The sequence below is a fragment of the Micropterus salmoides genome, unplaced genomic scaffold, assembly GCF_014851395.1.
Source record: "Micropterus salmoides isolate LMB-PRFRI ecotype aquatic unplaced genomic scaffold, ASM1485139v1 Ms_hic_scaffold_11, whole genome shotgun sequence".
Lineage (NCBI taxonomy): Eukaryota > Metazoa > Chordata > Actinopteri > Centrarchiformes > Centrarchidae > Micropterus > Micropterus salmoides.
The window spans coordinates 20,607,892-20,635,550 of record NW_024040152.1 but is presented as its reverse complement, the minus strand read 5'-3'; the positions used below and the strand labels follow the sequence as shown (position 1 = coordinate 20,635,550).

At 40.2% G+C, this 27,659-nt stretch overlaps 1 protein-coding gene across 4 annotated transcripts in view; it reads right to left on the bottom strand.

The window, feature by feature from the left end:
• The window catches only part of ptprub (protein tyrosine phosphatase receptor type Ub), a 167,690-nt gene that overhangs the window by 57,871 nt on the left and 82,160 nt on the right, over nt 1–27,659 (bottom strand). For all 4 annotated transcript variants that reach the window (XM_038711783.1, XM_038711784.1, XM_038711785.1 and 1 more), the window contains exons 3-6: nt 19,255–19,526; nt 7,362–7,443; nt 4,028–4,143; nt 932–1,106 (exon numbers count right to left, since the gene is read on the bottom strand). In XM_038711783.1, coding sequence (XP_038567711.1) covers nt 932–1,106; nt 4,028–4,143; nt 7,362–7,443; nt 19,255–19,526 — 645 coding nt within the window. The remainder of the gene's footprint in view (nt 1–931; nt 1,107–4,027; nt 4,144–7,361; nt 7,444–19,254; nt 19,527–27,659) is intronic.

Below are 27,659 nucleotides of genomic sequence, written 5' to 3'. Positions count from 1 at the left end.
ACAAATGTCAACTTGCTAACGGTACTAGAGGAAAATTAAGGGATCACTAAAGTCATGTAGGATACATCATCTGGGCACCATGATTGTCTGTACAGAATTTCATGGCAATCCATCCAAAAGTTGTTCAGTTATTTCAGTCTGGACCAAAGTGGTGGATGACCAACTGATCAACATACTGACCGACAGACTGATACTGCCATCCATAGAGTCATGCCACTTGCACTGTTAAAAAAAGCATTTTTCACTCTCTTTTGACCTTGCATCACTCTTTTAATAAAACATGTTATTACAGGTGGATCGTACAGTACAGGACGAGGAGATTGGGAATTTTTCACATCCTTATTTCCCCTTCTCATCTTCCTTTTGCTGAGGGCTGCCGTTTGTTATGCCATCAAACCATCCCACAGCCATGTCATTACTATGCTGTCAAAGTGGTGTCAGGCTGTGGCGTTGGACTGAGTAATAGGAGTGAGGTCACCATCTGTGGTTCATGATTTGACAGGGGCTGCAGGAGTCCAAGTCAAGTGAACAGCTTTTTGACAGAGAGCTGAAGAGCTGAGTATGACAGCCTCTTTGACAACTCCAGCTCGGAAAACAACACATGTCAGCGAGATTGTATTTGCCATCCAAAGAGCCTCCATGTGTGTCCAGCACCATACAATTTGTGATAAAAGGGTTATGGAGATCAAATTGAAATAGGGGTTTATGATTTCCACCATCATGCACAAATGATGTCCTATGGGTAATCTGAAATGTGTTCACACTAGTTGCTGTCATTACTTGTTATGATCACTTTCATTTTCAATTCTTATTTGCAGTAGTCAACTTTGAGCAAGAAGAGCAGAACATCATGTTACCATAAAAATCAGGAGGATGGGTGGGATGAAAAAAACAGAGAACTATAAGTGACAACAAAAAAGTGAGCGTTTACCTTTGACAACAAGTTCCGCAAAGTTTGAGACCCCAGAGCCCCTGGGGGACTGAGTGACACAGCGGTAAAGGTCTTGATCCGTTCGCTGGACGCTGTCTAGCTGGAATGATACCACAAAGCGCCGGTGACTCAAGTGCTTGACCGAAGCTGTTGTTAAAATGTCCCCATTGTGTCTCTGCAAAACAAGAAAGGACAGGGTCAGAGAAAACAGGACAGGTCATCATCTGTCTCTCTCTCTCTCTCTCTCACACACACACACACACACACACACACACAATTAGTTACACACACCACAAACACAGGCTACTTATACACACACAGTTATAGAAAAATAATGGTCAGGGTCGAAGCAGCAGAGGCCAAGATATCATGACTGTTACTATAATCCATAGTATGAGTCAAGCTCCCAAACCCTGGATCCTACTCTTCACATAATGCAACTACATACAGTCCCTTTATTAGACCCACCGTGCCTGGAAAATGCCTTTGTAACACAAACCTTCGCAGCCACAGAAGACATTTTACAACTGTTGGAACTTGTTACAGTAAATAGGTTTGTTATATTAACTATTTAGTTAATTTAACTACTTATTTAAAGTAGTAATTCTGTATGTTGTATATATTGATGTAGTTAATATATACATCAATATATACAACATACACACAAAAAAACATTCATTATCTAGCGCTACGAGTTATTGCCCAGTGAACTCCCGGAACACTACTATTATAATTTATCGAAACACACTTAAATTATTGCCATCTAGGTCAGTTGTTATTAGAGCTGTGTGACTAAAGAGGAGTATTGTCCAATTGTGTGCAATTTAATTAAAACGGCAGGACCATCTCTCTGATTTAATCACGCAATATGACATTCAGACATGCTTTAATAAAAACAAATGAAATCTTGTTAAAATAATAGTGATTATGGGGGTAATACATGTCATGAGTCTCATCCCTTAATGGAGCCCATCTACAACCTTAGTTGTCCTCAGTGTGCGATGTTATTGAACCAAAACATTTAACTGCTCAGTAGTTAAGAATTGGGAGGCAGATGGACTTTAATGCATTAAGATTTAATCTGTTTAGTAAATAGGCTGATGGATGAATAGCAGCAGTAGACTGTGTTTTGGTGTAGAACTAAAAGAAGAAGAAACAGTAGAAATTGTGTTTTGAGTTGGGGTAGAAAGTGAGAAACAAAGAGAAAAAGTGATAGAGAAAAGGAGAAAACAACAGAGAGAGTGTGCGATTCAAATGAATGTAGTATGATGCACCTTGCTGTTGCACTATGAGAAGCATTTCTCACATTGTTCCACACCATTAAAACTACTAGCATCCATCAAGTCCACGTAGCCTCAACAAAACAAATTGAATCTGACATTTTTTTTCTCATGTTTTCAGGCCATTCTCTTTGTGTGAAATGGTGGACATGAATCTTGATACCCATCCTTTTGATCTGCCAGTTTTAAAAGAATCCAAACCATTTGAGCTTCCTGGATTAACAAGGAGACCTTTTGTTGTGCTAGGCCATCTCGGCTTCTGTTGTGCTCCTTCAGAAAACCAAAGACCACACAAACCTCAGGCCGAGCCTTCGCAAACAAACCCATAAACACACACCCGCTGATTAGGGTTAAGCAGGCAGCAAATCTTGTGACCGCAAGGAAAGGAGAAAAAAAATGACCTAGTCTGTGGATGACAGAAAGAAGGCAAGGGATATCAGGATAAATCAAATAAGCATGAGATCGCTTCATGTTACGTAAACAATCTGGCTGTAGCTAATTGGCGAGGAAACGACAAAACGATCTGTTAATGTGGCAGGCGTGTGCAGCCAAGACTGCTGCAGCTGGTACGGCAGACACAATGAACACAAAAGGGCACAACAAACAGAAAACAACAGAGTTTACATGCAGAAAACAGCTCAGACAGACATGAAGCAGACAGAGCAAACAGTAGGAAAGTGAATAGGACAGTAAAAGGTAGAGGAGAGGCAGGGAAAGAGCATTCATGTGACCTGCACATCCCGTTACAGCAGGAGCCTGTTTGGTTATGCCAGCTAATTACCCAAAGCATTTGTCTTCATCCTTGTGTTGTGACCAAATGGGTAAATTGATAAAGTGTTCAGAGAGGTGGGAATGAGGATGCTTCAGTTATATAAATCACACATCTTTCAGTTTGAAATAATACACTAGGGTTGCCTGAGGTCAACCGTGATTAACACTTGCTGTAGTGGGTGATAAGATGCTGGAAAAGCAGTGAATGTGTGACTGCGCAGTAATTGTAGTAGAAATGAAAAACATGAAGCCCTGTAACAGCACAATGATGTTTGGTCCTTTAATCAAGGCTACATAAAGAGGAGGACTTTAAGACCACAGAGTTATTCCCATTACCGCATGCCCCGTCTGACCTTCAAAGAGCCAGCTATTCTAGATGAAAAGACAGATATCTAAAGCACAGCACATGATCTGAATAAAAACAGGAGATGGCAAGGTAAGCAGAGCATGCAATGTAACTTTTCAAAGGCAGTGACGCGACAGGGCCTTCATGGCCTTCACAGCATTAGACCTACTAACTTCAATCTGCATTTGAGCACAAACACGTCTGGGACACATAATAATTCAAAAATTTGTTGCAGTGATTATTTAGGATGACGTCCTGACACATGGATTAATGTATGGAGAGATGCCAGAGTGAGGGTGGCCGCATCATGGGATGGTGCCCCGAGCAGTTAAGGGTTTGCTGCCTTGCTCAAGGGCAGGAGGATAATACTCTGTTCTGTGGACATGTAAAATAATAACAGAGAGACACAAAACAACCCCAGAGATGCAAAACAAACCACAAAGTGATGCTAAATAACAACAGAGATACAAAACGACCACAAAGATTCTGTGCCCAGTTTCCCATTGTGTCATAATTTGTCCATTACTTGCAGTACCTCTGAAATGTAAAGGATTCAGTCAGTCAAGTGTGAAAAGTACTGAAACCAGTTTTCTTTTATACTGGTAACGGTTTTGAAGGCAAAAATACAAGAAACTCACACACATCTAAGTCAGACATACAGGTCCCTTTAGCTATAAACTCTACCGTTAAACCACTGACCTCCAGCAGGAACTTCTCAGCCTCTGATGCTCTTCCAGCAGCAACACACTGGAAAGTAGCATTTTGTCCAGCATTGACCTCCTCATCTCCTAGCCTGGAGAAGTGCGGCGCCTTATCTAAAGAGACAGACAGAGAGAGAAACACAGTGAGATCAAAAGACTCCATTACCTTTCAGCCAATCACAATGTCTGCTACACAAGACACAATTTATCAAGGCCTTTTTTTTTTTTTTTTACATAAACAGGAATCTCAGGCATTTCTGTTTGAGCAAACAACTAGCTTTGCCCAGTGTTGGTTCATAATTAATTCAATATCACAAACATTCACCTAAAACATGAAACAGTAACAGATTTTCTCAGCGGAAAGTTTGAAGCAGCACTAAACTTCAGTGCTGACTGTCTAAACCCATTTTTTATTCAATTATCTGTGCTTCTTTTGTGCTTCAATAGTATTAATGCTCATCACTTCATATTAAAATTTCTTCTTTTTTCAACTTATTGTGTATTTAATATTTTTGATTGCAAAAATGAACTTACAAATGCAGCTGCAGGAAATAAAATTGGGGAAAGCTTTTGATTCTTTTAGTCTTGCATTGACAGTAGAGAAAAGAAGTTGTTCCACATCAGAACGTTGTGTGGACATGTACAGTATTTCCATGACATTAAAATAAAGTTCAATGTTGGAATAAAGTGCAAAAATATATAGTTTTTATAAGACAAAAAGTGTGTATTAGTGTGTAAATGTATGTGTTAATATAGTCGCTCCACAAAAATCACCATATGACTTGCTAACACACAACATCGCATTAGGGTTAATCTATAAATGAGTGTGGGAATGAATCTGTGGAATAAAAAAACAGAGGAAGCATCAGACCTCCACATTTTGACTAATAATGACCCTGTACGTGCGGACCTGCAAATGAGTCTGTGTGTGATTACACCCAACTCTGTGATTAACAATAGAGCAGTAAGAACCAGACCCCTGCTGAGCCAAATCACTGGGAGCACGGTTTGCCATCTCTCAGAAATGTGGTAATACATGTCGACATGTCACTCTGGATGACTGACAGGAAGAGATGGAAGAGCAACAGTGAAGCTGAAGCATCAGGGAGAAGCAAATGTTTGGGTCTCACACATCTCCTGCTTAGTTTTGCACAATAGTGTCGCTACCTAACAGAGGTGGGAGATTTGTTGATCTTGTTTGTGTACAGTAAGTAGTAAAAGGAGAGTGCTCACATCTGTACCCCACAGGTGGCCATGTTTCCTTTGAGGGACTCTCCCTCCTGTGGTTAATTCATAATTCATGCCTGAGAGCCAAATATAAATAAACCGAAATGAGTGTGAACGGGGGAAAAAAACAGGCCTCGGTTTTATACAGCTAAACGTGTCAGATCTTATCCTCAGGACTCTTTAACGTGATAAATATTTCACAGGAGTGCAACACTGGTTTCAGAGCAAAGGCTAAGACTCAAGAGGATAAAACAGAAATGTCAACCATTCTTTATACAGAATTCACAAAAAGAGCTTTTATTTTATTTTATTTTATTTTATTTTTTTACAATACGACTCTTCCCTTTGGTTTTTCACTCATTCTTTCCTCATACTGTTCGCTGCCAAGTAATGCGGGCTGGCCATGTGCCACATCATAAGGCATGCTCAGGTCTTGATGAGAGTCTTAATTATTTAATGGCCACAGTGGGAGTATTCGGAAGATGCCATCTGCTGGGGCGGCTGACTGGGTGGTATGCATACAATTGGGGTACAAACCAATCTCACAGCCAGTGTTCGTTTAATAAAATCAATGGCAGTATCCTCAGCAACATGACATGCCTGATAGGTCCATCCCCAAACACTATTATGATAATAATAGAGGATATAATTATTAAGAGGGAGCTGACACTGAATCTCTGTGAGAGAAAAATATCCTTCAAGCTTGTGTCATTCATATGTCAATTGAGCTGTGTGGACGATGGGTGTTAAATGTATTATGAGCAGTGTTAGGAGTAACAAAGTAACTTTTTCAAAGTAATAACCATTAATGAAATTTAAATTTTCTTATTACCCCTCACTTTTGTCTTGACAAACCACAGCCTATTCACCCGGATTTTATGATCTAACAACAACAAACATAGCGGCTGCGCAATGAACGATGTGAATCAATCAATCAGCATGAGACCAAGCACAAAAAATGACTGACAGTTCTGGCAATGTGATCTTGCTGTCCTGGAAATGTGGACATCAGTTTTCCATCCTCAATATCAAGGACAAAAATATAGCAGTGAGCTGTTGTCTGTGTGCAGGCGTGAGAATTTTATCCACATCAAAGACATGAAGCATCTAGCACGACAACACGCTTCTACAAAGCTAATCGCAATAGATCCTGGGGCTAGCTCCGCTGACCAAGGAGGAGCCACTCCATCCAAACAGGCTTGATTTTAAACCCAAGAACTTGTCTGCACTGTCTGTTCTGACTAAACTTGATAGTGGTCACTGTTTCACAGCAACACTCATAACACATCTAAGTGTATTTATAAGATAATTAAAGCAGATATTAAAGTTACTTTCAAAACTTATTACTTTCATGTGCAGCAACAGGTTAAGCAATTCAATTACTTTTCAGAAAAGTAACTTTAAAAACTAATCGCACATTTTTAGTAACTCGTACTATACTAGTTATGAGTCATTGTGTTCAGCAGTGGGCTGTACAGTGAGTGTACAAGTGATATTGAGAGTCTTTGTCCAGGTATTAAGTTCAGGGGGGTTAGAGAACATGTTTTACACAACATCCTCAGGGGCTGACAACACACTGAACTGCTACCCTCACTTTACCACCACTGACACAAAAAGCCTGCTGCAGGGAGCCATTGGTTATACAAAACCCACCCTGAACAGCAGACATTTTCATTAAGCTTTGAAATATAGTGGTCGATGGGAAAAACCCCTCTATGCAAAGTGACTTATAACAAAAAGCTACACCACACTTAATGTCAAGCCAGAGAAGATGAAAGTGTAGAACTCTTCAGAGAGAGAATTCAAGACTTCACTGATTAACAAACACATTTGGCTGTCAAACAATGCCAGAGGCAGAACAGCAGGTGTGTTTTCAGGTGGAGGGGAGTGCTGGCATTTGAGTGTTTTAATAGGACTGCTGTTGTCGCCGGATGACTCAGGCCAACTTGCAGTACTATTATAAAAGGTCGGTCAGCCATTACTCTTCTCCTCAACCTATTTATGTTTCATGCTGCTTTGAAATACATTTCCCCCCCAAACCACTAAACCTTTTTTCCCTCCAGCACCTTCTGTAATTGCAATTCATTGACAGAAGTGGCACTTACAGCAGGGATAGTTGAGCACCATGATGTCATCTATGGCAATGTAGCCTCGCCGCTCCCTGGAAACTGTTGCTTCAATCAGTACCTGCAAAAGTGAAGTGAATGTGAATACATGATAAACAGATTTAATTCATAACCAGAACAGCTGCAGCATACACTTGTGACTAACCTAATGACCTCAAAGCTCAAGTGTAAGAGCAATTTTCAAAGAACACTGAGGGCTGTGTGAATTCTATTGCTCTTGTCCCCTTTCAGTGACAGAGGCATTAATTACAAACAAGCCCATCACCACATCGCTGCACATCTGCTGACCCAAAACAGAAAGCTAGACAATGAGAGAAATAAGACAAAGATGCAAGCATAAAAATAAAGAGATAGATACATTTTGCCTCAGTCCGCAGGGCCAGGAGAAATAATAGCTTTATCAGGAAGCACACAATGTAGCGCCTGAGTCATGAGCCCCATTCTGCATTCAGGGCGCAGGCTGCTGTGAAGCTATAACAGCAGATAATACAGCTTGCACAGGGCCACGAGACTCAAGGGAGGACAAAGCTCCATACCGTCCTATAGAACAATAACCTGGATGAGCAGTGGGCTCTCTTGAAACCTAATCAATATCAAATCACCATCCTTAGTAATGGTGAGAGTTATGAGACACAGGGGTGATGTTTGTTTTTTGTAGCACCAAGGACAGTCTTCCATCCACATGTTTGATCGAAGGCCAGCTTTGAATTATTGTTTCTCATAATCCTCTGACCAAATGATTTCAACATGGTTCCTATCATTGGGTCTTGATTTTTACTGAGGCCGCCACACACACACACACACACACAAACACACAGACAAACTATCTTATATCCTCCAAGCTACTTTAAGTGTGTGTGTGTGTGTGTGTGTGTGTGTGTGTTTACATGCTGCTGTAGTGGGAATAGGTTATGCAAGATTGGAGCTCATTCTTCTCAAAATTAGATAACTGACTAGGGCTTCACCACTGATTATTTGTGTTGTATAATTATTACACTAAGGCTTGGTTGCAGTGCCAATACAAAAACTAGAGTTTTTTCCATTAATAAGAAAGTTCATTTGGCAGTAGCTCGACAAAAGCTCCACTTATTAGCTTGTCCAAAGATTTCAATTGCATCGCATGGTCTCCCTCAGCAAATGACACTTTTTTATTATCTTTCATGTGGTGATGATGTGGTTGAAAGCTCTGGGAAAAGATATTAAGGGGACCTTTTTTTAAGTGGATTTTTTCGAGATACCTTTTGGGATTTTTTAACCACATCTCACTTATTCCTCAGCAGTTGCAGTTTTTTAAATCATGTTTCAAACTCCATCCACTGAGGAAAGCCTTGAGATTTGAAGATTTGTTTTGTTTTGTTTTTTGTCAAGATTCTTTCTTCAATACCTCACTTTGAAGAATATTAAAAGGATTGTCTACTTTGAGACTTCTCCAATTCATCAGTCATGAAACTAAATTATATCAAGACAAGTTATAATACATTCTAACCAATGGCACAGAAAGCCATTGGTTACCTGTGGGTCTGAATTCTGAAGCCATGTGGAAGTAACTTAAACCTGCATTTTATCTAACGGCCAGCAGGGGGCGACTACTGGTTGCATGAAGAAGTCCGGTTTCATTAGAAATAATGGTAAAATGACCCTACTTCTCACCTGATTTATTTTCAGAAAACACTTTCCTAATGAGTTTGTGATCTCATCTCAAGTCTTCTTCAAAAAAGCATGATGTTCATTTAGTAAATTATGGTCCAGTTTAGAGCAGCGTATGCTTTAGGGGCGGAACTACCCTGTGATTGACAAGTTGCTACCATGGCGACCTGTCAATCAGGCTAGAGTGATTCATATCCACTGCACTGTGTAAATTTAACCAGCGCTGCTGAACTAGCTTATTAAGAGTCGGCTGTTCATTTTCCCGGTAAGTTTGTTTTGTTTTAAGCCTGTTTTTAGCTAACCAAATTAGCATCCAGGTTAAAATCACAGTTAACGTGAATTACAGCAACAGCTAGCTAACCAAGCTTGCTAGTGCCACCGTCTCATCCAGTGTCACTGGTTGCAAAAAATCAACATAGCGGTGGCCCATCGGCCAAACTCAAGGCTTCAAAACGACGTCCACAAACCAATGGGTGACATCACAATGACTACATCCACTTCTTTTATACAGTCTATGGTTGTACAGCAAAAGTCTGACACAAAGGTATCAAATTAATTGTTTGATGCACGACACTTGATTTTGTGTGCGATACGAAAATATTACTTCAGGAAACCTCACTTTGAGGAGTTTTCTTTATACAAAAATCAGCCAAATTTCTCAAATGCATCCATTTTGAACTTTGTCTTAACACAAAGCAGCTATACAAGAACTTTGCCCACATAAATAAATTTACAATTAGCAACATTATTATTTAACTCATGAAATATCTCATAACTATCTGACCAGACTGTGGGCGGGGATAGACTCTCAGTACAGAGGGGGCAGGCTGCACGCTCCGCTGCTGAAACACTTCGGTTTCCAGTGGAAGTCGAGGACTGAACTAAACCGCAGCACACTCGCCGCCTGTGTGAGTGCGGGTCCGTCCCTCAGAATTCCCATGATGCATGGAGGTGAAGAAAGTTTTGTTGAAATTTGCTAATAAGTCTCCTATTTGTTTGAAATACAAAAGTTACTTTGTGATTTATGTTTATTACAACGTGTCTCTTTAGAATATAAGGGTTTTTGTTGGTAATTGTCATTCTTGTGGTGGTTTACTATTGAAACCAGAAGTGTAGTGCCTGTTTCATTTGATAAGAACAGTTGCATTAAGTTTTTAAAACAGTGATCGTTACCTGTAATTCTCCTGTGTGGACTGCAAGTAAATGATAAAACATCTGTCCTAGGTCGGCAGCCCCCATGCACCCACGCTACCTCTGCTTATGGACCAGACATTCAATTCCACTTACTGATATCAAGCTGTTTTGTAAATACATTAGAAGTTCGATACCAAGACCAATAGGATACCCACATTAACTTCACCACCACCTTACACACCTAATTTAACAGTCACAACTACATTCACCCCCAGTACCTCTAGCCCGAATTCTAGCCTCCAACAGTCAGCAGAATGAGATGGTCCACCTCTGATTACAGTAACAACTGGTGTGACAACAACCCTGGCCATACACGACCCCTAAAGGCACCTACACCGACACATCATGATGGGATGCGAGAAGATAAGGGTCAGCTACAAAACTCCTGACAGAATGAGACGCAGATTGGCCAGGTGTGCAGAGAGAACAGAGGGCCCGCTAGAAGCAGACAAAAGGGGAGGTAGAGTGGAGTGGAGTGAAGAGGTGAGAGGGAAAGCGGCAGGGAAGGCCCTGGCTGATGGGTCTCAGTATTGGAGAGTGACCCTGCTCTGTCTATAGCTGGCTACTCTCCTCGGGCTCAAGGAGGAACATGGAGGCTAATCTCCTTCTGCCACAGTCAATTTCCCTCTTGTTCCAAGACACTGCTGGAAACAGAGCTGGAAGATTCCACTTCTTTAAAAAAGGGATTTTAACATTTCCTGTCTTGTTCCCCCTATATCAGGTGGTCTATTTTCTCTTTAAAGCCTGTCCAGGATCCACTTCTCTCAATTCACGCTTTCTGTCTTTCATTGTCTTTCTTTCGTATCCATCTTTTCCACTTGCCCCCTTCCTTCCTTCCTTCCTACATGCAACACATACAATAATTACAGCAACGTCTAAAGCATGGCATCCTCTAATGTGTTAACCTGAATTAGCTGTGTAAGCACATACTAAGGCTAATACCAAAATTAGCCAGAAACACTGGCTTAATGGTATACAAGAAGGAGAAAAAATGTCTTGAAAGTCTAATTGAAGGTGTTATTACTCTCTGCTGAGCTAAAGCACTCAATACGAGATTGATTACGGGTTAATCCTCAGTCTTTAGGATAGCCATTAGGATAGGAGGTTATTAAGAGGCAGACACTCAGAGCATTTGTTTCAATAAACAACCTCCCCAGATTTTTATTGAAAGCCACTTTCCCAATGAAACTTCACATGCTTTATTCTAATGAACGGCTACTTTACTTCCAAAGGATAAAAATGCAGATATCATCTTCTGAAGAAAAAAGTAAAAGTGTTACACACAGTGATTTATGAACATATTACATTACCCTGTAACATTGGCTGTTAGAAACAATTGTAGTGTATAAAAATCAAGATACATTTTATCTGGCCCTATAAACCAGCCTACCTTTCCCAAAACCAGGAGACACCATATGACACAGAGGTCTTTCACTCACCATTAGACACAGCCATAGATAAATAACTCCTTACATATTTGCAGACAGACAGCGATGTGCTGATGTAAATCTGTTCAGGTGGAAAATGTCAAAGGATAACAGCCTGTGTCTGTGTAAGTGTTAGGAATCTCAATTCGATCTCAGTATTTCACAAAATCCTTTTCTATAGCCATAGGCTCAGCTGGCAGGACACTAGCAGGAGGCAGCGGGGGAAAAAAGTGATATTATCAGACATGAGGATTCTCATTTATAAGTCTTTCATGTGCCTCCCACTTTCTAAATTGTTCCTTTTAAAGTAATGAGTGTAATAAGTAAACAAAATTGCATCATGGGAAAAGTTATGAAGCGGGCTAGTCTGGTTTCATTGGTAGAAGCTAAACAGGCTAAATGTGTACATAACGAGACAAGCAAATCTGTACATTTACAATGTTTCTTTTTCGGCAAGGAATTAAAGTTTGTCTTCAAAATGGGAAATATGCTTATATGCTTATTTGCATTCTTGCTGAAACTGAGATAAGAAGATCGATTCCTATCTCAGATCATGGTTCAGAGCTGGTGAGCCTAGCCTAGCCTAGCTTAGCATAAAAACAAGAAGCAGTTGGCATGGCTGTTCCCAAAGGTAAAAGAAAATCTGTGTAAAAGCACCTTATCAATAAACACATTATATCTTGTGACAATACAACCTTAATGTGACAACAAGACAGCATCAAAATGTCACTACACCCGGCCAAGAAACAGTCCAGCACAAAACCCCCTGTAAAACTTTTTACACTTAAGATTAACACTAGAACCGCCAACGGGTCAAATTTACCAGTGGCTGTTTTTTGATAAGATAAAGATAAGATAAAGCCAGATTTAAAAAATGGACATTTATACCTATAAGCGCCAGCGGGTAAAATTTACCTCTATAGAGAATACAGTCATTTTAGCGCAGTTCATGTTGCGCGTTTAGATAAACATTCTATGTTGCTATTGGCAACACCTTTTCCACTATAGGCATTACACTTGCTCAGCGCAGTGAGTGAAGGAGAGAGTGACGGTGGGGGTTGAGCGATGTGTCCTAGGTTGATTCTGCATCGGACGGGTCATTATCTGACAGCGATCCACTTGTATGAAGTAAACATGCATAAAAGCCGCTGCTTATAGCTTTTGTTTAGGCTACATGATCAACAAAACTAATGCTGCAGTAGCCTAGTTTTTCACTGTGATAGAGGTGTGTTCTGCGGTCCCTTCAAGAGAGCGTGCGGCTCCCTCGTGTGCTTTGTGACCAGCTAACTTTTCCAATGCTATGTGTTTTTTTGTAAAAGTGATAATTATACATTTTTCTGTTGGGTAAAAATCTACTATGAATTTTGGAATTGATAATAATCGTTTTTTTCAAATAAATAGCCTACTTTTATTTCGACTTTCAAACTTTTGTAGCTATGTGTTATTCTCTGGATGCCCTCTGAAGTCTGAACAAACAAGCAAAACAGAAGCTGTGTTTAGAATATAACTAGGCTATAACATCTATAACAGCAGCGTGTGGATGATCTTCAAAAGAGCCGCAGGTGTAAACGTGCCCTTCACAGACGCGCAGCGCAAGCGATTGACCTGCACGGTGAAGACAATGAATAGATTAGAATAAACATTCAGTAAATGCCTGAAATATGGGGATGGTGTTTATAGGAAATGCACAGCAAAGGTGCTGAATGTTTCCCAAAGTGTATTGGAGCAACATGTAGCAGAAATAATCACAAAATCATTGAATTTTTATAATGGGTAAATTTTACCCACTATGGCGGTTATAGGTATATAACGAACCACTGTGGTTCTAGTGTTAAACAGACAAGCTATGAGTTCATACTTGAGTGTATCAAAAACAATTTAGGCTTTTACGATGCCTTATGTGCTGGACTATTTTTTGGCAGACCATAATGACTTTCTGTCTTGTTTGGCAGTGGTTTTTGTATGAATTAAACAAATAAAAGCCAGATATGGACAGTGAGTGCAGAATATTACACAGGTCTCTGTACAGGCCTGATGGTGCCAAACCTGGCAACCTTCCTGTGACGACATAACGGGGGTGGCTGTGACTCAGGATGTACAGCGGGTTGGCCATTAATCGGAAGGTTGGCGGTTCAATCCCTGGCTCCCCCTGGTTGCATGTCGAAGTGTCCTGGGGCAAGATACTGAACCCTTGCCCTTGGTGGCTGTTCCGCCACTGTATGAATGTGTGTGAATGTTAGTTTCTCTTTAAGCACTTAAGCTCAGTCTATGACTGGTGAACGCAGATGTAGTGTAACTGCCGTCACTACATGCAGCTGTTGTTTGCTAAGATATAGCAAAACTGTCCAATTTGGCTAACTTTTGGCTAAATATTCATATTAGCTACTTATTAACTAATGCATGTTTGAGCGGAACAAGACCGCTTAATTTTTTACATTGGAGTCTTACTGGTACATTTCATGAGCAGTATGGATAGGAGCAATGAAAGAAATAACTCCCTGAATGTACATTTGACATGGCAAGTGAGTATTGTATTAAGAAACAGGGTATAAAGGGGATAAATTACATACTCAGTATTAACATGTGAAAAAGTAATTCAAGACAAAAAAAAGCAAGTCTCAATAAGATACTGACATTTTGAAGGAGTCAAAGTAGAGAGACGGTGGGAGATGGTAAAGAGGGGAAAGGGGATCTGTCTCTGGCTCTAGTTGGCAGTCTTGGAGGGATGGATAACATCTTTAATATTTGATAACAAGGTTCTCCAGGTATTGCAAACACTTCTACCAATAAGAGGCAGAGAGAAATATGGCAATGTACACCAGACTCACACAACATCTCCAATCGAGACATCTCAAGGTGATCTTACTCTTTCAGATTTCCACCCCAAAATCCATTGAACTCCAAATCCCAATTTCACAACTGTGATCGGAGAAGGTGATGTGTGTGTAATATTTGTCATTGCCTGAAAGGGCAACCTGATTCAAGAACATAACTGAAAACATGTATTTGTAACTGTACACAGATATTTTTCATATCACCAGGCAGGCGAACAAATGGGAATGGAGTGATTTTGGTTTTCAGCACATTAATTCTCAGGTTTGGTTAATATCTGAAAATTGCTTTGACTGTTTTTAATTACATTCCACAATGACATTTTTCAAGACATAAACAATGACTATGTGTGCTGTAAACAAGGTATTTCATTACACCGTAAATCGTGAACTGAGCAGCCTTGAGATTAATCTCACATCTGCATCTGTGCAGGGCAAAAGGCTACACTGACATTTTGTATCCCTATGCTCTAGCCCAGGAACATGGAGCTATAATATGACCTGAAATCTAATAAGGCGGAAAAACCTGCGGATTTGAACCTTCTGCAAAATGATGTGTATTCTCCTGGGATTTATTTTACTCAGAGACAATGATAAGAAGAGCCTACTCTCCACCTCTGCTTCAAAAGAGTGCTTTGCTAGTTTAATGAAAGGGTTAATCTGATTGCCTATCACTTAAAATCCAAAGTGATTGTATTAGACTCGCTATGGAACTGATATAAGCCAAACCCTTTAGTATTTAAAGACACACAAAAGTCTTGGGTGAATTTCAAGAGAACTGTGTTGAAGAAAACCGGGCTATAACAGACTTCCATTGTTCTCCGTTTTTGTGTTTTGCTTTCATTGTACTGTTGATGGCTAACAATAGAGGATAGCTAGCATTAAGACGCTATTAAAGAAAACATTCAGCCGTAAACCTCCCCACTTGCCCTTTCCTGTATGGTCTGTGCAACACAGAGCACTGACGTGTTGCAAGGCCTTGAGCAAGACCCTGTGTCATTCTGCAGTGATGAAGTTTTTGACTGCTGAGGGATTAGCAACGTAAGCCGTGGTATATGTGACTTTGAGGGGGCAGTTTGTGTTGCTCTCTTTGTACTGAGAAGTAGCACAAGCTCAGCTGAGTTAAAGTAAAATGTGAAATGAGAAAGAAAGCAAAGACGGAAAGCATTCCTTACATGCCACATTTAGATACATTTTCTGTGCCTGGTGACCGAATCCCCAATATTATCAAATTTAATCCAATTAATTGGAACACAGTGTTTCTCCCCATATGACATAAAAGCTAGGCCATTAGCAGTTTAAGCTGTTCTATTAAAAGGCTGTACTGTCAATACTAATTTAAGTGTTAGGCCTATCTCTTTCTCTTGTACTGTTTGTCCTGTCTCCAGAGTCATCTACTCCTCCTCATAAGCCTATTATAAACCTCCTTCGCCTAACTGGATCTTCTCATTGGAAGCCACAACACAATTCTGACTCACCTATGAGCCATCACTGTTTACTGGGATATTTAAAGGGCCGTAAGACAAGAAAGTAGACAACTCCACTGGGGAAGAGTAAGGGAGGGTGAGGAAAGCAGAACCTCTGCGCACATAGGCAAATTCAACAGTACTTGACCGAAAAACAGAAGGCAGAATAAAACATGTTATTACTGTATTCATGACCTATCTGTCCTGATGTGATGATAGAGAAGAATAGTGGTTAGACAGTCTGTTTTATAACGGAGATATCACAGTTCAGCTCTCGCTGCATCCATCAGCAGTGAAGCACTCCTCAGCAAGACACTCAACCATTTTCAGCTCACTCATTGTTAAACAGCCAGCACAAGAGCAACAGCTATTTAATAAATTTAATAAGGGTACTGTAAAAGTAATGATTCACACTGAACATGCCATGAATTATTTGTTTAAAAACTGAGCTGATGAACAGTTTCACTGGCAGGAGCCAGCCTGTTCGTGAGGGGCAAAGCTCAAGAGAAGGTGTGACTGGCAGTAACACTGATTAGTAGCTAGTCTACTCGTATAGTGATTTGTAGTTACTAAGACAACAGCCAGAAATAGAGTATATAAAGACCCCAAGTCTGTAGTCTCTGCTCCACTAGCGTCTGTAACTTGAGTTTTCTCCATAGATTGTTTATGTCAAAGATATGTCTAAAAAGCAGACAATTCCTTTGGCTTTGTCTATGTTCTAATTTTAAATATATATCGACAACTGTAAAAATAAAAATAAAAATTTAATTTAAAGACAGAAGGAGGATTATTTGTTGCATTTAAAGGAAACCTAACAGTTTGGTTAATACATGTATTCACTTTCTTGCCAAGACTTATCGATATCACTCTAATGTCTGTACCATAGACTGTATATAAGAAATAGAGGTAGTCATGGTGACGTCACCCGTTGGTTTGTGGACTGCTGTTTTGAATCTTCGAGTTTGGCCGATAGGTCGCCGCCATGTCGAGTTTTTGCAACCAGGAAGTGCCGGAAGTGACGATACGGCAGAGCTAACGGCCGTGTGCGGAGCTAGCTAGCTTGCTTAGCTAAGTGCAACTGTAACTCACGTTAACTGTCATTTTAACAGGGCTGATAACTTTGTCAGCTTAACAGTCTTAAAACTAAATGTACTCACCAGAGAAAGTGAAAGTGAAGCTTTTTCAGCGGCGCTGGTTAAATTTACACAGTGCCGAGGTTACAAGTCGGCTCTAGCCTGACTGACAGGTCGCCATGGTAACGACTTGGCAATCATAGATAATCCCACCCTGAAACATACTCTGCTTTGTGGTCTATTTTAAAATAAATGGGATCATAATTTACTAAATGAACATCATTTTGTTTTGAGAGAAGACTTTTTACTAGGGTAATTATTCAGCTGAGAAGTAGGGTCATTTTACCATTATTTCTAATGGAGCCGGACTTCTTTTTGCAACTAGAAGAGTTGCCCCCTGCTGGATTTTCAATAGAATGCAGGTTTCAGGGACTTCCGCATCAGCTTCATATTGTAGACCGAAAGCTTCCCGCTTGGTCTGTACGCTTCATACAGCCAGGAGGCAATTAGCTTAGCTTAGCATTAAGACTGAATACAGGGGAAGCTAACCTGGCTCTGTCAAATGGTAACAAAATCTGCATAGCAGCTCCAAAGCTCACTAATTAGTTTAAGTTTGTTTAAGCCATACAAAATGGCTGCCTGACAACCTCACACCAACAACCAATAGATACCTATTCAGCTTAAATAAATAATATTTCTCTGTATTGAGACTAAACCTTGCAACACTTTGTGCTCTTACACTACTTGTTCACGTGCCAGACCACAGCAACAAAACTTTTGCTAAGATGTTTGTGTGTGGGTATTCCCGTTTGTTTCTGTTAACATAAGATAGATTGCCTTATTTTCAGATCATGTGATGTTGGTAGAACAGAGTCACCTTACATCTAGCCCCCTGTTTGTACAAAGGACTATTATTTACATAGTGAAGGTCAGATCTTGTGGGGCCGAACAGAATTTAATTAAGTGGGGGGGATTGACAGTTCTTGATAAAATGCACACTACTCAACTTAATTGCTTTTTGACAGCTCTGCAGAGTTTGCAGAAAAAAGAAAATGGATTAATAGATGGATCCCTCGTGCTCACCTGAGTGTGCCATCTACAGACCACAGCACATCAGGCACCCACAGTAGATGCCAGTCAGTGTCCATCTACTGTAAGTAGGCAATGACATGCCATGCATATTTTTGGAACTGGCTGAACACACAGTACATAGGCCTCAGTGGGTGGAATCTCTACCAGGCATGCCCACAAGAGATCTGATTAGGGCCCTGGAGCACTAACATTGGCTACATTCACAAGGGAATCAATGCTAATTAAATTGCAAATACAAGTAATTAACACCAGATTCATCTCGAGGCTAAAATGAGTGGTGATCACCAGAGCCTTACTGTGTAACATGTTTTTAGCTTTTAGATGTCTGTCGATGGGTCTGCAGACTTCGACGTGACGTAGGGCTGGGCGTTATGGACCAAAAAGTCATGTCCCTGTACTGAATTATATATATGGGTATTTTCTGCTAAGTTGGGGAGTTCCTACAAATAGTAAAAATAGTTTGTACAATTTTTTTAATTATACTTCATTCTCCACCTTATTTAAGTGTCACTCACTTATTGAATGTACCTCCTTCAGTTCTCTTCACACTAACCTAACGTACCTCTGCTCTGCTGCTGCTTCTTTCCGTCTCTCTCCCTGTATTGATTTATACTCCTGCGTAGGGTCTACGTGCGTAGCTACGCCATCTAAGCACGTAGCCATGCATTTATACTAGTGCACATTACACCCCCAAACGCTAGTCATCAGTAGCGCTACAGCGTCCACTGTGTTGACTTTTGCTGGCCGGTTTAGTGCTCCGCTAACGTGAATGGGGGTAAAATTATAAACGTGTGGCTGGTATAGCCTTTTCAAATGTTATCGACCGAATGGATTAATGGAACGAAGGACTTTGCAAAACATATTAATTAACTCAACATCAAACTATATCGGTATCAACGGTATTGTCTAATTTTATATTATACCACATTATACCGATATACCGCCCAGCCCTAACGTGGCGATGAAACCTCTTTTGACTGTTCAACTCCTCAGTGTCAGAGGAGCATTTGGTTTTATTAAAGCATCATGAAATCAAAGTCATGACAATACAAGCCTGATCAAGGACACTGAGTTAAAAAGACACATTAGTCATATCATCACATGCAAGCATACGGAATGTCTTAGAGCCGAAGGTTTTTTACCTGGTATTCATTAGGCCAGAAGGTGCTGACAGCCAGCTCAACCTGGTGCCACTGCTTAGCGTGAGACCCCGACGTGTTCCATACTGGACTGCCAAGTGGACCGCCGTTGACTCGCACATATGCCCGTAGGGCTCCTGGACTGTGGCCATCACGGCTGTACAGGAAATAGCTGAACTGGACACAGTGCGTGTCATTTTCACTCAGTGTCTGCAGCAGCAGCTGAGCACGATGACCCACAGCATGCTGGGAGGAGTTCACCAACATATAGGATCCTGGAAGAAGCAGAAGAAATGCATCATCAGTTATTTATAGTATTCAACTTAATGGCTAGCCACAACAGTTTATCACCTCTGCGGTCTGTTCACGTTTTCATACATGTTGCCATGTTCTGTATGCTATTTTAAGTTTCAGAGAACAACTCATGTTATGTATGTCAAATATTAAACCTTTTAAATATCAGGATGATTGGTTTTGAAGCCAATCTATGCATATTTTAATTGGTAGATATCAGCTATTTTCAGCCTAACATTATAATCTTTGGTTCATTTTAAATCACTAGATTAGATTGCTTACAGTCTTTTTATTGTGAATATGTCAGTAGCACACTTTTTTGAACTGTTACTAGATTTATAGATAACTGGCAGAGGTTTGTGTATGAGCCACTGAGGGTTTTGAGTTATGATATGAACCAAGGCAAACATGTCACAAAGGAACAAATCTGCTTTTAACTACTTGAAGCAAGGTGAACCCACAAGAAGAAAATTAAAGTATTCTCCCGCATTTCATTGCTATGTGTGTAGGCAGTTGATAACCAGAAAAGGAATGTGTCCTGTTGAATAGAAAGACACATCTGTGCTGGCTAAGGCACTAGTTCTTGTGAATACTGTGAATACTGGAGAGAGACACAGAGAAGAAAAGGCCGACAGACTGAGCAAGAGAAAGAACCAATGGCAGTTTTCCCTCTGCAAGATGACGCCGAGGTAGGAAACGAGATTCACAAAACCCCCTAAAGCCTCCTCTAATCAGGATAACATAACCCCATTGCCCTTTGCCTAGCATCTGTCCCGCCTTGAGTCTGTGCCCGCTAACGTGATTAGCACAACAATGTTGGGAGACCTTCCTGTGTACTCACATAATCAAGCCTGTTGTCTTTGTACTCCAAGGTCTTTCTGTTCTCAGTCAGAAATGAGCCTGAGAGACCAGACAGTCACAGCCTTGGCGCCAGGTGTCCTGAAGACATTTATTCTCCACTCAGATGTAATAGCATGTGAATGCTGAATTGCCAGACAGAGAGAGAACTCTTTACATCCCACACAGTCTGCACCTCTAAATTGGGATGCATCCCAACAAAAGAACACACACAATGCTCCTCAGTGTTTTCGCACCTTCCAAACAACTCACAATACAAACATAAGTACTGTGAGTTATGAGTACAGAACTTTTATTTGTAAGTAACTTTCATCTTTCTCTCCATTGACTAAGTGCAAAACAAGACACCTGACGGAGTTATCTGCTTCTTCACCAGCACCACCCAGCTACTTTGAAAACATTAATTACCTACCTAAGTGCAAATAAGACCAAACGGCTAAATTCACAGGCTGTTTTACATAATGAGATCGAGATTCACAACCCTTAACCCCAAGCTATAAAAAAAGTTAAAGTGAAGACCACAGAGAAGTAGGTTCGGTCATTATCTGGAGGCTAGAGGGCAGCCTTTACTGCAAAGCCCCATTGCCCTACAGCTTACCGTCAACAGCTGCCGATTTGTGTCTTGTCCTGGGCTGGGGATCTAGGCATGCTCATTTCGCTTTGCTTAATTAGATCTTTCAGAATCCATCTCCTCTCCTGCACCCTCCAGGGCCACAAGGGACTCATAAAATAGTAGCAAAGGGCTGAAGTGCTGCAGTCGTTACTGTCCTCTCTGCTGGTTATATCCTGGATGGGTGCCCCTTGTTTTATATATAGACATTATTAACACCTTTCTGTTGACATTGCAAGTTACTATAATGTCACGTGGGGACATATGAAGCAGTCATTCTGCTGCCCTCTAAACTCTTCTGAGATTCAAATCGAAGATAGGTGAAGTCATATATTTAATAAGGTATTATATGTGAGTGCATATGATGTATGAAAATGAAAATGTCCATGAATTAAACATTAAATTGAGGTCCTGGACACATTCGGTGTGTAGTAATCTTGATGTACTGTGAGATAATCTATGGCAGCCCATTACATTCAATATGGATATTATGCATACTTTTAGTTCATATAATTTGGCTAATTTGGATTTTGTCCAACCAACAGTCCAAAACCCATAGACACTGAATTTTTTGTCATTACAATGATATAAAACAGATAGTGGCATATCCTCGCACTTGAGAGACTGGAAACAGCATATGTTTAAAAATAGTGATTGATAAATGACAATGATCAAAATGACTGGCTATTCATTTTCAACAAATTTAGTGTGTACATCTGCCTAGTTAATATTAGCTTAAGGGCTACTCATTTTGGCTTTACCTTGAGATGGGGACATTGACTAACATCTTCAGGAGAAGCTGGGGAGATGAACTAAAGAAGAGGTCAGAGTGTTCTCAGTCATCCAGGTATCCAAGGAAGGTTACAATCAGGGGCAACGGGACTAGGTTGAAGATACTCGTTAGATTGACGTTTTCAAGTATCTTTAACCTAGTCCAGTTGCCCTTGATTTGAACCTTCCTTGGAAGAGGCCAGCGTGGCTATCGCTGCCTTGCCCATGCTAAGTAATGAAGCTGTTCCGCCACTCATAAAAATCCTCAGATTTATCTGAAAAGTACTCCCCAACTGGAAGTTGTCAGCCTTTATTATCATCAACTCTGTGATTGTATACTTTGACTGTAACCTGCAGTTTGTCATCAGCACTTAAGCCTTCATAAGTTTGTCTAGAAGGAGAGTTCTGACAGTTTATTTGTTCTTCTACCTGAAGTCATTTCACTGTCAGTTCGGACTTTCAATACTTTCAGTTACCTTCTTACATTTACATTCATTTGAAAACTGCATGTATCGATGGACTAACATCACACTGTATTGCACTTTTCAATAGGCTACATGCACCTGATGTTCCTTTGTAGATTTATGTTACTGCTGTGCTGAATATTCCCATTTCTTATCAGTTTAGTAGTTTTTACATTCAGTTGCTATCTTTATATGAAGAGGTACTACAAAAATTTTGATAAATGCTCAGGTTTTCTACACTATGTATTTGTTAAGGTCTTATATCTAAACTTCGAAACACAAAATAAAGGATACTTTGCTGTTTCTGAAGACATTTAACTAAACAATAGGATATTGCTAATAAGATTATTCTTAATATTACCTGGCTTCCAAGAAATCTTTTATGTTCTTTTAATAAACCTGTTGACCTTGATCTTGTTCAAAATATGAAACTAATTAAGAAACTTATCTGACTGTGGAATATAATACTCTAATATTCACCGTAAACATTCCAAGACAAAAAGGCATTTTTATCAAACATTTTTGGAACAAAATGTTGCCACCCAACTGGTTTCCTGCATATTTAAAAACATATTTCATAACACCTAAACTGTTCTCATCAATACTACAAAAAAGAAAATCTTTTTTGCTGCAGGTTCTGGACACTTTTAATGGTAATTTTAATTCCACCCTTGATGTGGATGACCAGGCAATTTAGTTGCCAGTCTGGAAAATTCACAGAGAGGGTTTTTTTTCCCATTATAAGTGCCATTATATTTTTTGTCTATAGCTTGACCTATTTAGCTTTTCTGGACGACATTCAAAACCTTAGACATGTCTTCTTGTACCACAGCATGGCCAGTTAAGTGACTTATGTAGTATAGTCTTGGTTCCTCCAAATCAGAATAGATTTTAATGCTCACATTTAACTGAGCACCGACGCCCCCGCTACTGCGGGCAGCACGTGATTTTCGCGCAAAATGCAAATGAGAAATTCATCTCTGAAACTAGTATTGCATCAGCCTATCCATGCTACACACCTCTGTCAGCCTAGGATGCTCAGCTAAAAGTTCAAACCAACCATTTTATCTACACCAAACACCCATCAAACACCGAGCATCTAAATAAGCCTATATCACGACATAAATCGCTCTGTGAGCACTGTACATCGCAAGCAACCAGTTATCTCTAATCACAACATATCCTCATGTCCAACCTCTCAAACCATAGCTAATCTCCACCTGAGATCAGCTGTTTAGCTCACATCACAAAATTACAGACTAATTAGCTGGATAAAAGTAACAACAAACAAGCCAATATACATATACAATTTCAACCGTTTCCCATCCAAAAATCAACTGATTTTTTACTAAAAATATCTTGGCTTCCATCTTGATTATTGCACAATACCTGGGAGCTATGTGCCTGTATTCTCTCACCTTTTTCTGCAGAGACACAGAAGTGCCGCTTTGGAACATGCAGGCTTTTTCGTGGTCTGGTGGCTGACTCGTAGTATCTACATAGACATCAGGGTCTGCTCAATCCGGATTCATTGATGCCCCCATCACTGTGGGATGTTCCGTTCTCAAGCTATAAATAGCTGTAGTGCTTTTGGTCATAAGATTGTTGATCAATATTCACTGTTTTTATCAATATTTTAATGTTTTGGAAGCTTTATGTTATTTGGAACGTGGCTGTGTGGACAGAAATAGTGTTTTAAAGAGAACTCCCAATAAAAGTCAACATTTAAACAGTAAATATTGCCAAAATATGGACATTTGCCTGGTATATTTTTAAAATATTGTATGATAACTGTTGTATTTTAGTTTATTTTCATCAAATTTAGTTACAATTGTATTCCAGTTGTATTATAATCTATCTGATGATGGTTTTGATGGTTTATTGCATTAAAAATATATCTTTTTTAACAGGCAAGGATGTAAAATATCATATTTTTCTTTATTGCATCTCCATTTAGTCTGTAATGGTAAAATAAATATGTTAATTTACAATGGATTTATATTTCTTAGCTTCTGACCTTTCAAAGGAGACCAGAATTATGCATCTAGGCCAAATGGTTGAGGAGTTCCTGTTTCATTTTAGGTGTGTTATTTTGGGAGTTCTTCCTGGAAAAAGGTGGCAGTGACCAACAGCCTAAATTAAATAGCTTTTAATGCTCACAGATGTACACAAAATAATCCTGTTGTGCAGTGAAACTTATTTAGGCTTCAGCCCACAGTAAATCGCCCACCTCTAGCTTATTCAACATGTGGAAGACCAGAAAACATTACCCCATCTCTTCCTTCTTTAAGTATAAGAATTGATTTTAAGATTGGAATGATAGCCTTAAACGCTCTACATGCTCAGACTCCCAGGTACATACAGATATGTCAATCCCTCAAGAGTCTCGGGGCAGCCTAAGATCCTCAGCAGGTGTCTCCTGGTTGTTGCAACAAATTGCCTGATCACAAGACAAGAGTGGCCTTTTCAAACCGGGCCCCTCTGGTTTTAAACTACATACATGGGCATCTCTGGTTACAAACCAGTATCATCTTTTAAATCACTGTTTACACTCACGTTTATCCGATCATTCTCTTGGTTGTATCAGGTCACCTTTGAAATGCACAGATCACATCTATAACTGTGTACTGAGCTTTAATTTTGTTTGTCTTCCTTTGTTTTCTTAGTATATTTTCATTGTTTTACTCTGGTTCCTCTTTCCTCTTCTGTTTTAATGTTTACATTTTCACTGTAGTGTTTAGAGCACCCCCCCACACACACACACACACACACACACACACACACACACACACACGAGTACCTCTCTTGAAGTATACTCCAAAGCACTGTGAAATCTGATTAAGTTCCATCCATCCGTTGATGCCCCTCCCAAGGGCAAAAGAACATCCATAACAAGATTAGGACCGATCCAGCACATCATAATTCATACAGAGCACTGCTGGACAACAACCTGGTCACAGGCTGTAGGTGACACTATCTGTGGCAAGCCACAACAGACAAAGAACGTAAAAGAGGGCAATAAACAGAGAGTGTGTCAGGGTGTTGTGGTGGTTGAGCAGGTGGGACCCAAATGCAGGACGCAGAGCAGAGGAGGTACAGTTCAAAAAAGGTTAAATTCCAACAGAAATCCAAATCCAGGGAAACACAATTAATAAGGCAGGCTGGCAGGCAGGCAGGACAACACACAGCAACATGGGACAGAGCATCTACACACTACAATGACTGGACAAAGACTGAGGGAAACAAGCAAGGATATATACACACACAGGGTTAACGAGCTGGGAGGAGACACACAGGTCAGGGACATGAGGCTGACGAGACACAGGCAGGCAGAGAGATAACTGGGGGTACAGACGGAACACTTAACAGGCAGACATGGGGCAAAATAACAACCAACAGAAGAACACAGACCAGGAGTAAACACTTAAGACATGAACTAATGTACAGGACGAAGAACTAAGACACAAGACTACACAGGGAAACACAGAACCAAAACGGACTTAAACAGGAAACATGAACACAAAAACCACACTCCTAACAGAGTGGGGTTTAGGTTGTGCAGCACTGATATATTAGGTGAGGTCACAAACAGGGAGTCGAGGAAACACACAAAAGGAAAGTGCAAATAAGATGCAGAGCTGTTAACATGGGAGAGGGTAAAAATAAAACAGAGGAATTTACATGAAAGCAGAAGGCTAAAGCACAATATTTGTGTTTATTTTCCTCCAATATACAATGTACTTTCTCTGTATGTCTCTGTCATTCAGCAACGCATTGTTCCTCTAACATCCAAGGTCAGAGTCCAAGCAATCTCACACACAAGTAACTAGAGGGACCAGAGGTCTGAATATAATGGGATCAATGGCTGTGTTAAGATTTAGGAAGTGTCCTTGATGCTGCTTGCTGTATCATTACTGTTAAACCCTGGCCAGCTCTCAGCACATCAGCCTCAATGCTCGTCTTTTCACCAGGTGCCTTCATTCTGCCCTGTACTCTGTTCTGAGAAGGTCATGTGGGATTTCAGACTCAATCTCTGAGGGTCCGATGTCCCCCAACTGTCTGTTTATTTGCTGCTGTCCGCAATAACCTTCAGCACAAATAAATAAGTAAAGAAATAAATAAAGTGCCAAACTGTGGAAAGAAGCTGCAGCTCTGGCCATTGGCCTGAAAGGCACATTAGTGTTGTCATTTCCCTGATGTTCGGTCTCACGCTGAGAAAACAGGCTCACAAATGTGAAACTGACTCATCATGTACTGAAATTGTTCACAGAGCAATAAGAGCTTTCAGTAGAAGACACTACAATCACAGACATAAACGGCTTACCACTAACACCAGACACTAATGTGTTTATTAGCCATCACTGTGCAAAGTAAATGACAAAAAGATACTCTTAGATTCTTTTGTTTTTTGCCTGCCTGACCTTACGGATAATTCGAGGCAAGCCTGAAGTAAAAAACACAGATGGAGGCTTTGATAAAAGGAAACCCGTTGAGAGGATGGACAAGTTCCCTGCTTTCTGGAATATCTCATACGGGGGGGACAAACCAATAATAAGACATCACACAGACTTAATCGACTTATCACAATGACATGCAATGACAGCGTTCCTACTAGGAGGCTGAGGCTGAACTGAAAAGCAGCACCACTGTTTCTCTAAACATGAAGCACTAACTTTGCCAAGGTATCATCAGTGTTTCCCCTTGAATTAGTCGTGTCAGCATCCCTGTTCATATGTTTAAGATAATACCCTTTTCATTTCAGAGGATGTTTTCTTCTTTTACTCCAACAATCCCAAAGTGCCAGAATCTAATTCATATTTCGCTCAGTTGTGTTAAAGGAATTAGATTACATTTTAAAATCCTTACTATTTTGCAGCTGACTGTTAAGCCCTGGCACCCTACTTTCGCAACATCTACAAGCTTCTCATTTTAACGCAGTTTACAGAGATAACAGTGGCAGATTAAAAACTTGAAATGATTAGTAATTTATTAAACAATGGGTCCTGGTGCTGGGACTGTCAATTTCACCAGCTGAAATGACAAATGTCGCTGGCAGATTTTATTAGCTGTAGCTAGCTAGTAAATTAAGCTAATGTTAGCTCCAGGAGTGTTTTTAGTTTTGGAGTGTTTAAAAACTTCACAAACAATTCAAATGAAGAGTATTACTCTTATAACAGCCCATGGCACACCGCTTCAACATGTGGAGAAATCTAAAATTTGACAGACCTGCTGCGCCTAGTTACGGTTGCTAACCTGTGATTTGACAATCAGCACTCAAATGAGAGGTTTAGTTCTGTGATGTTACAAAAGCAGCACGCATTCATTGAATTCATACCAAGGGCTTATGCAACTAAATTAAAATGTTGACATTTACCGTAACACATCACGTCTGCTCACAGGCACACACACAA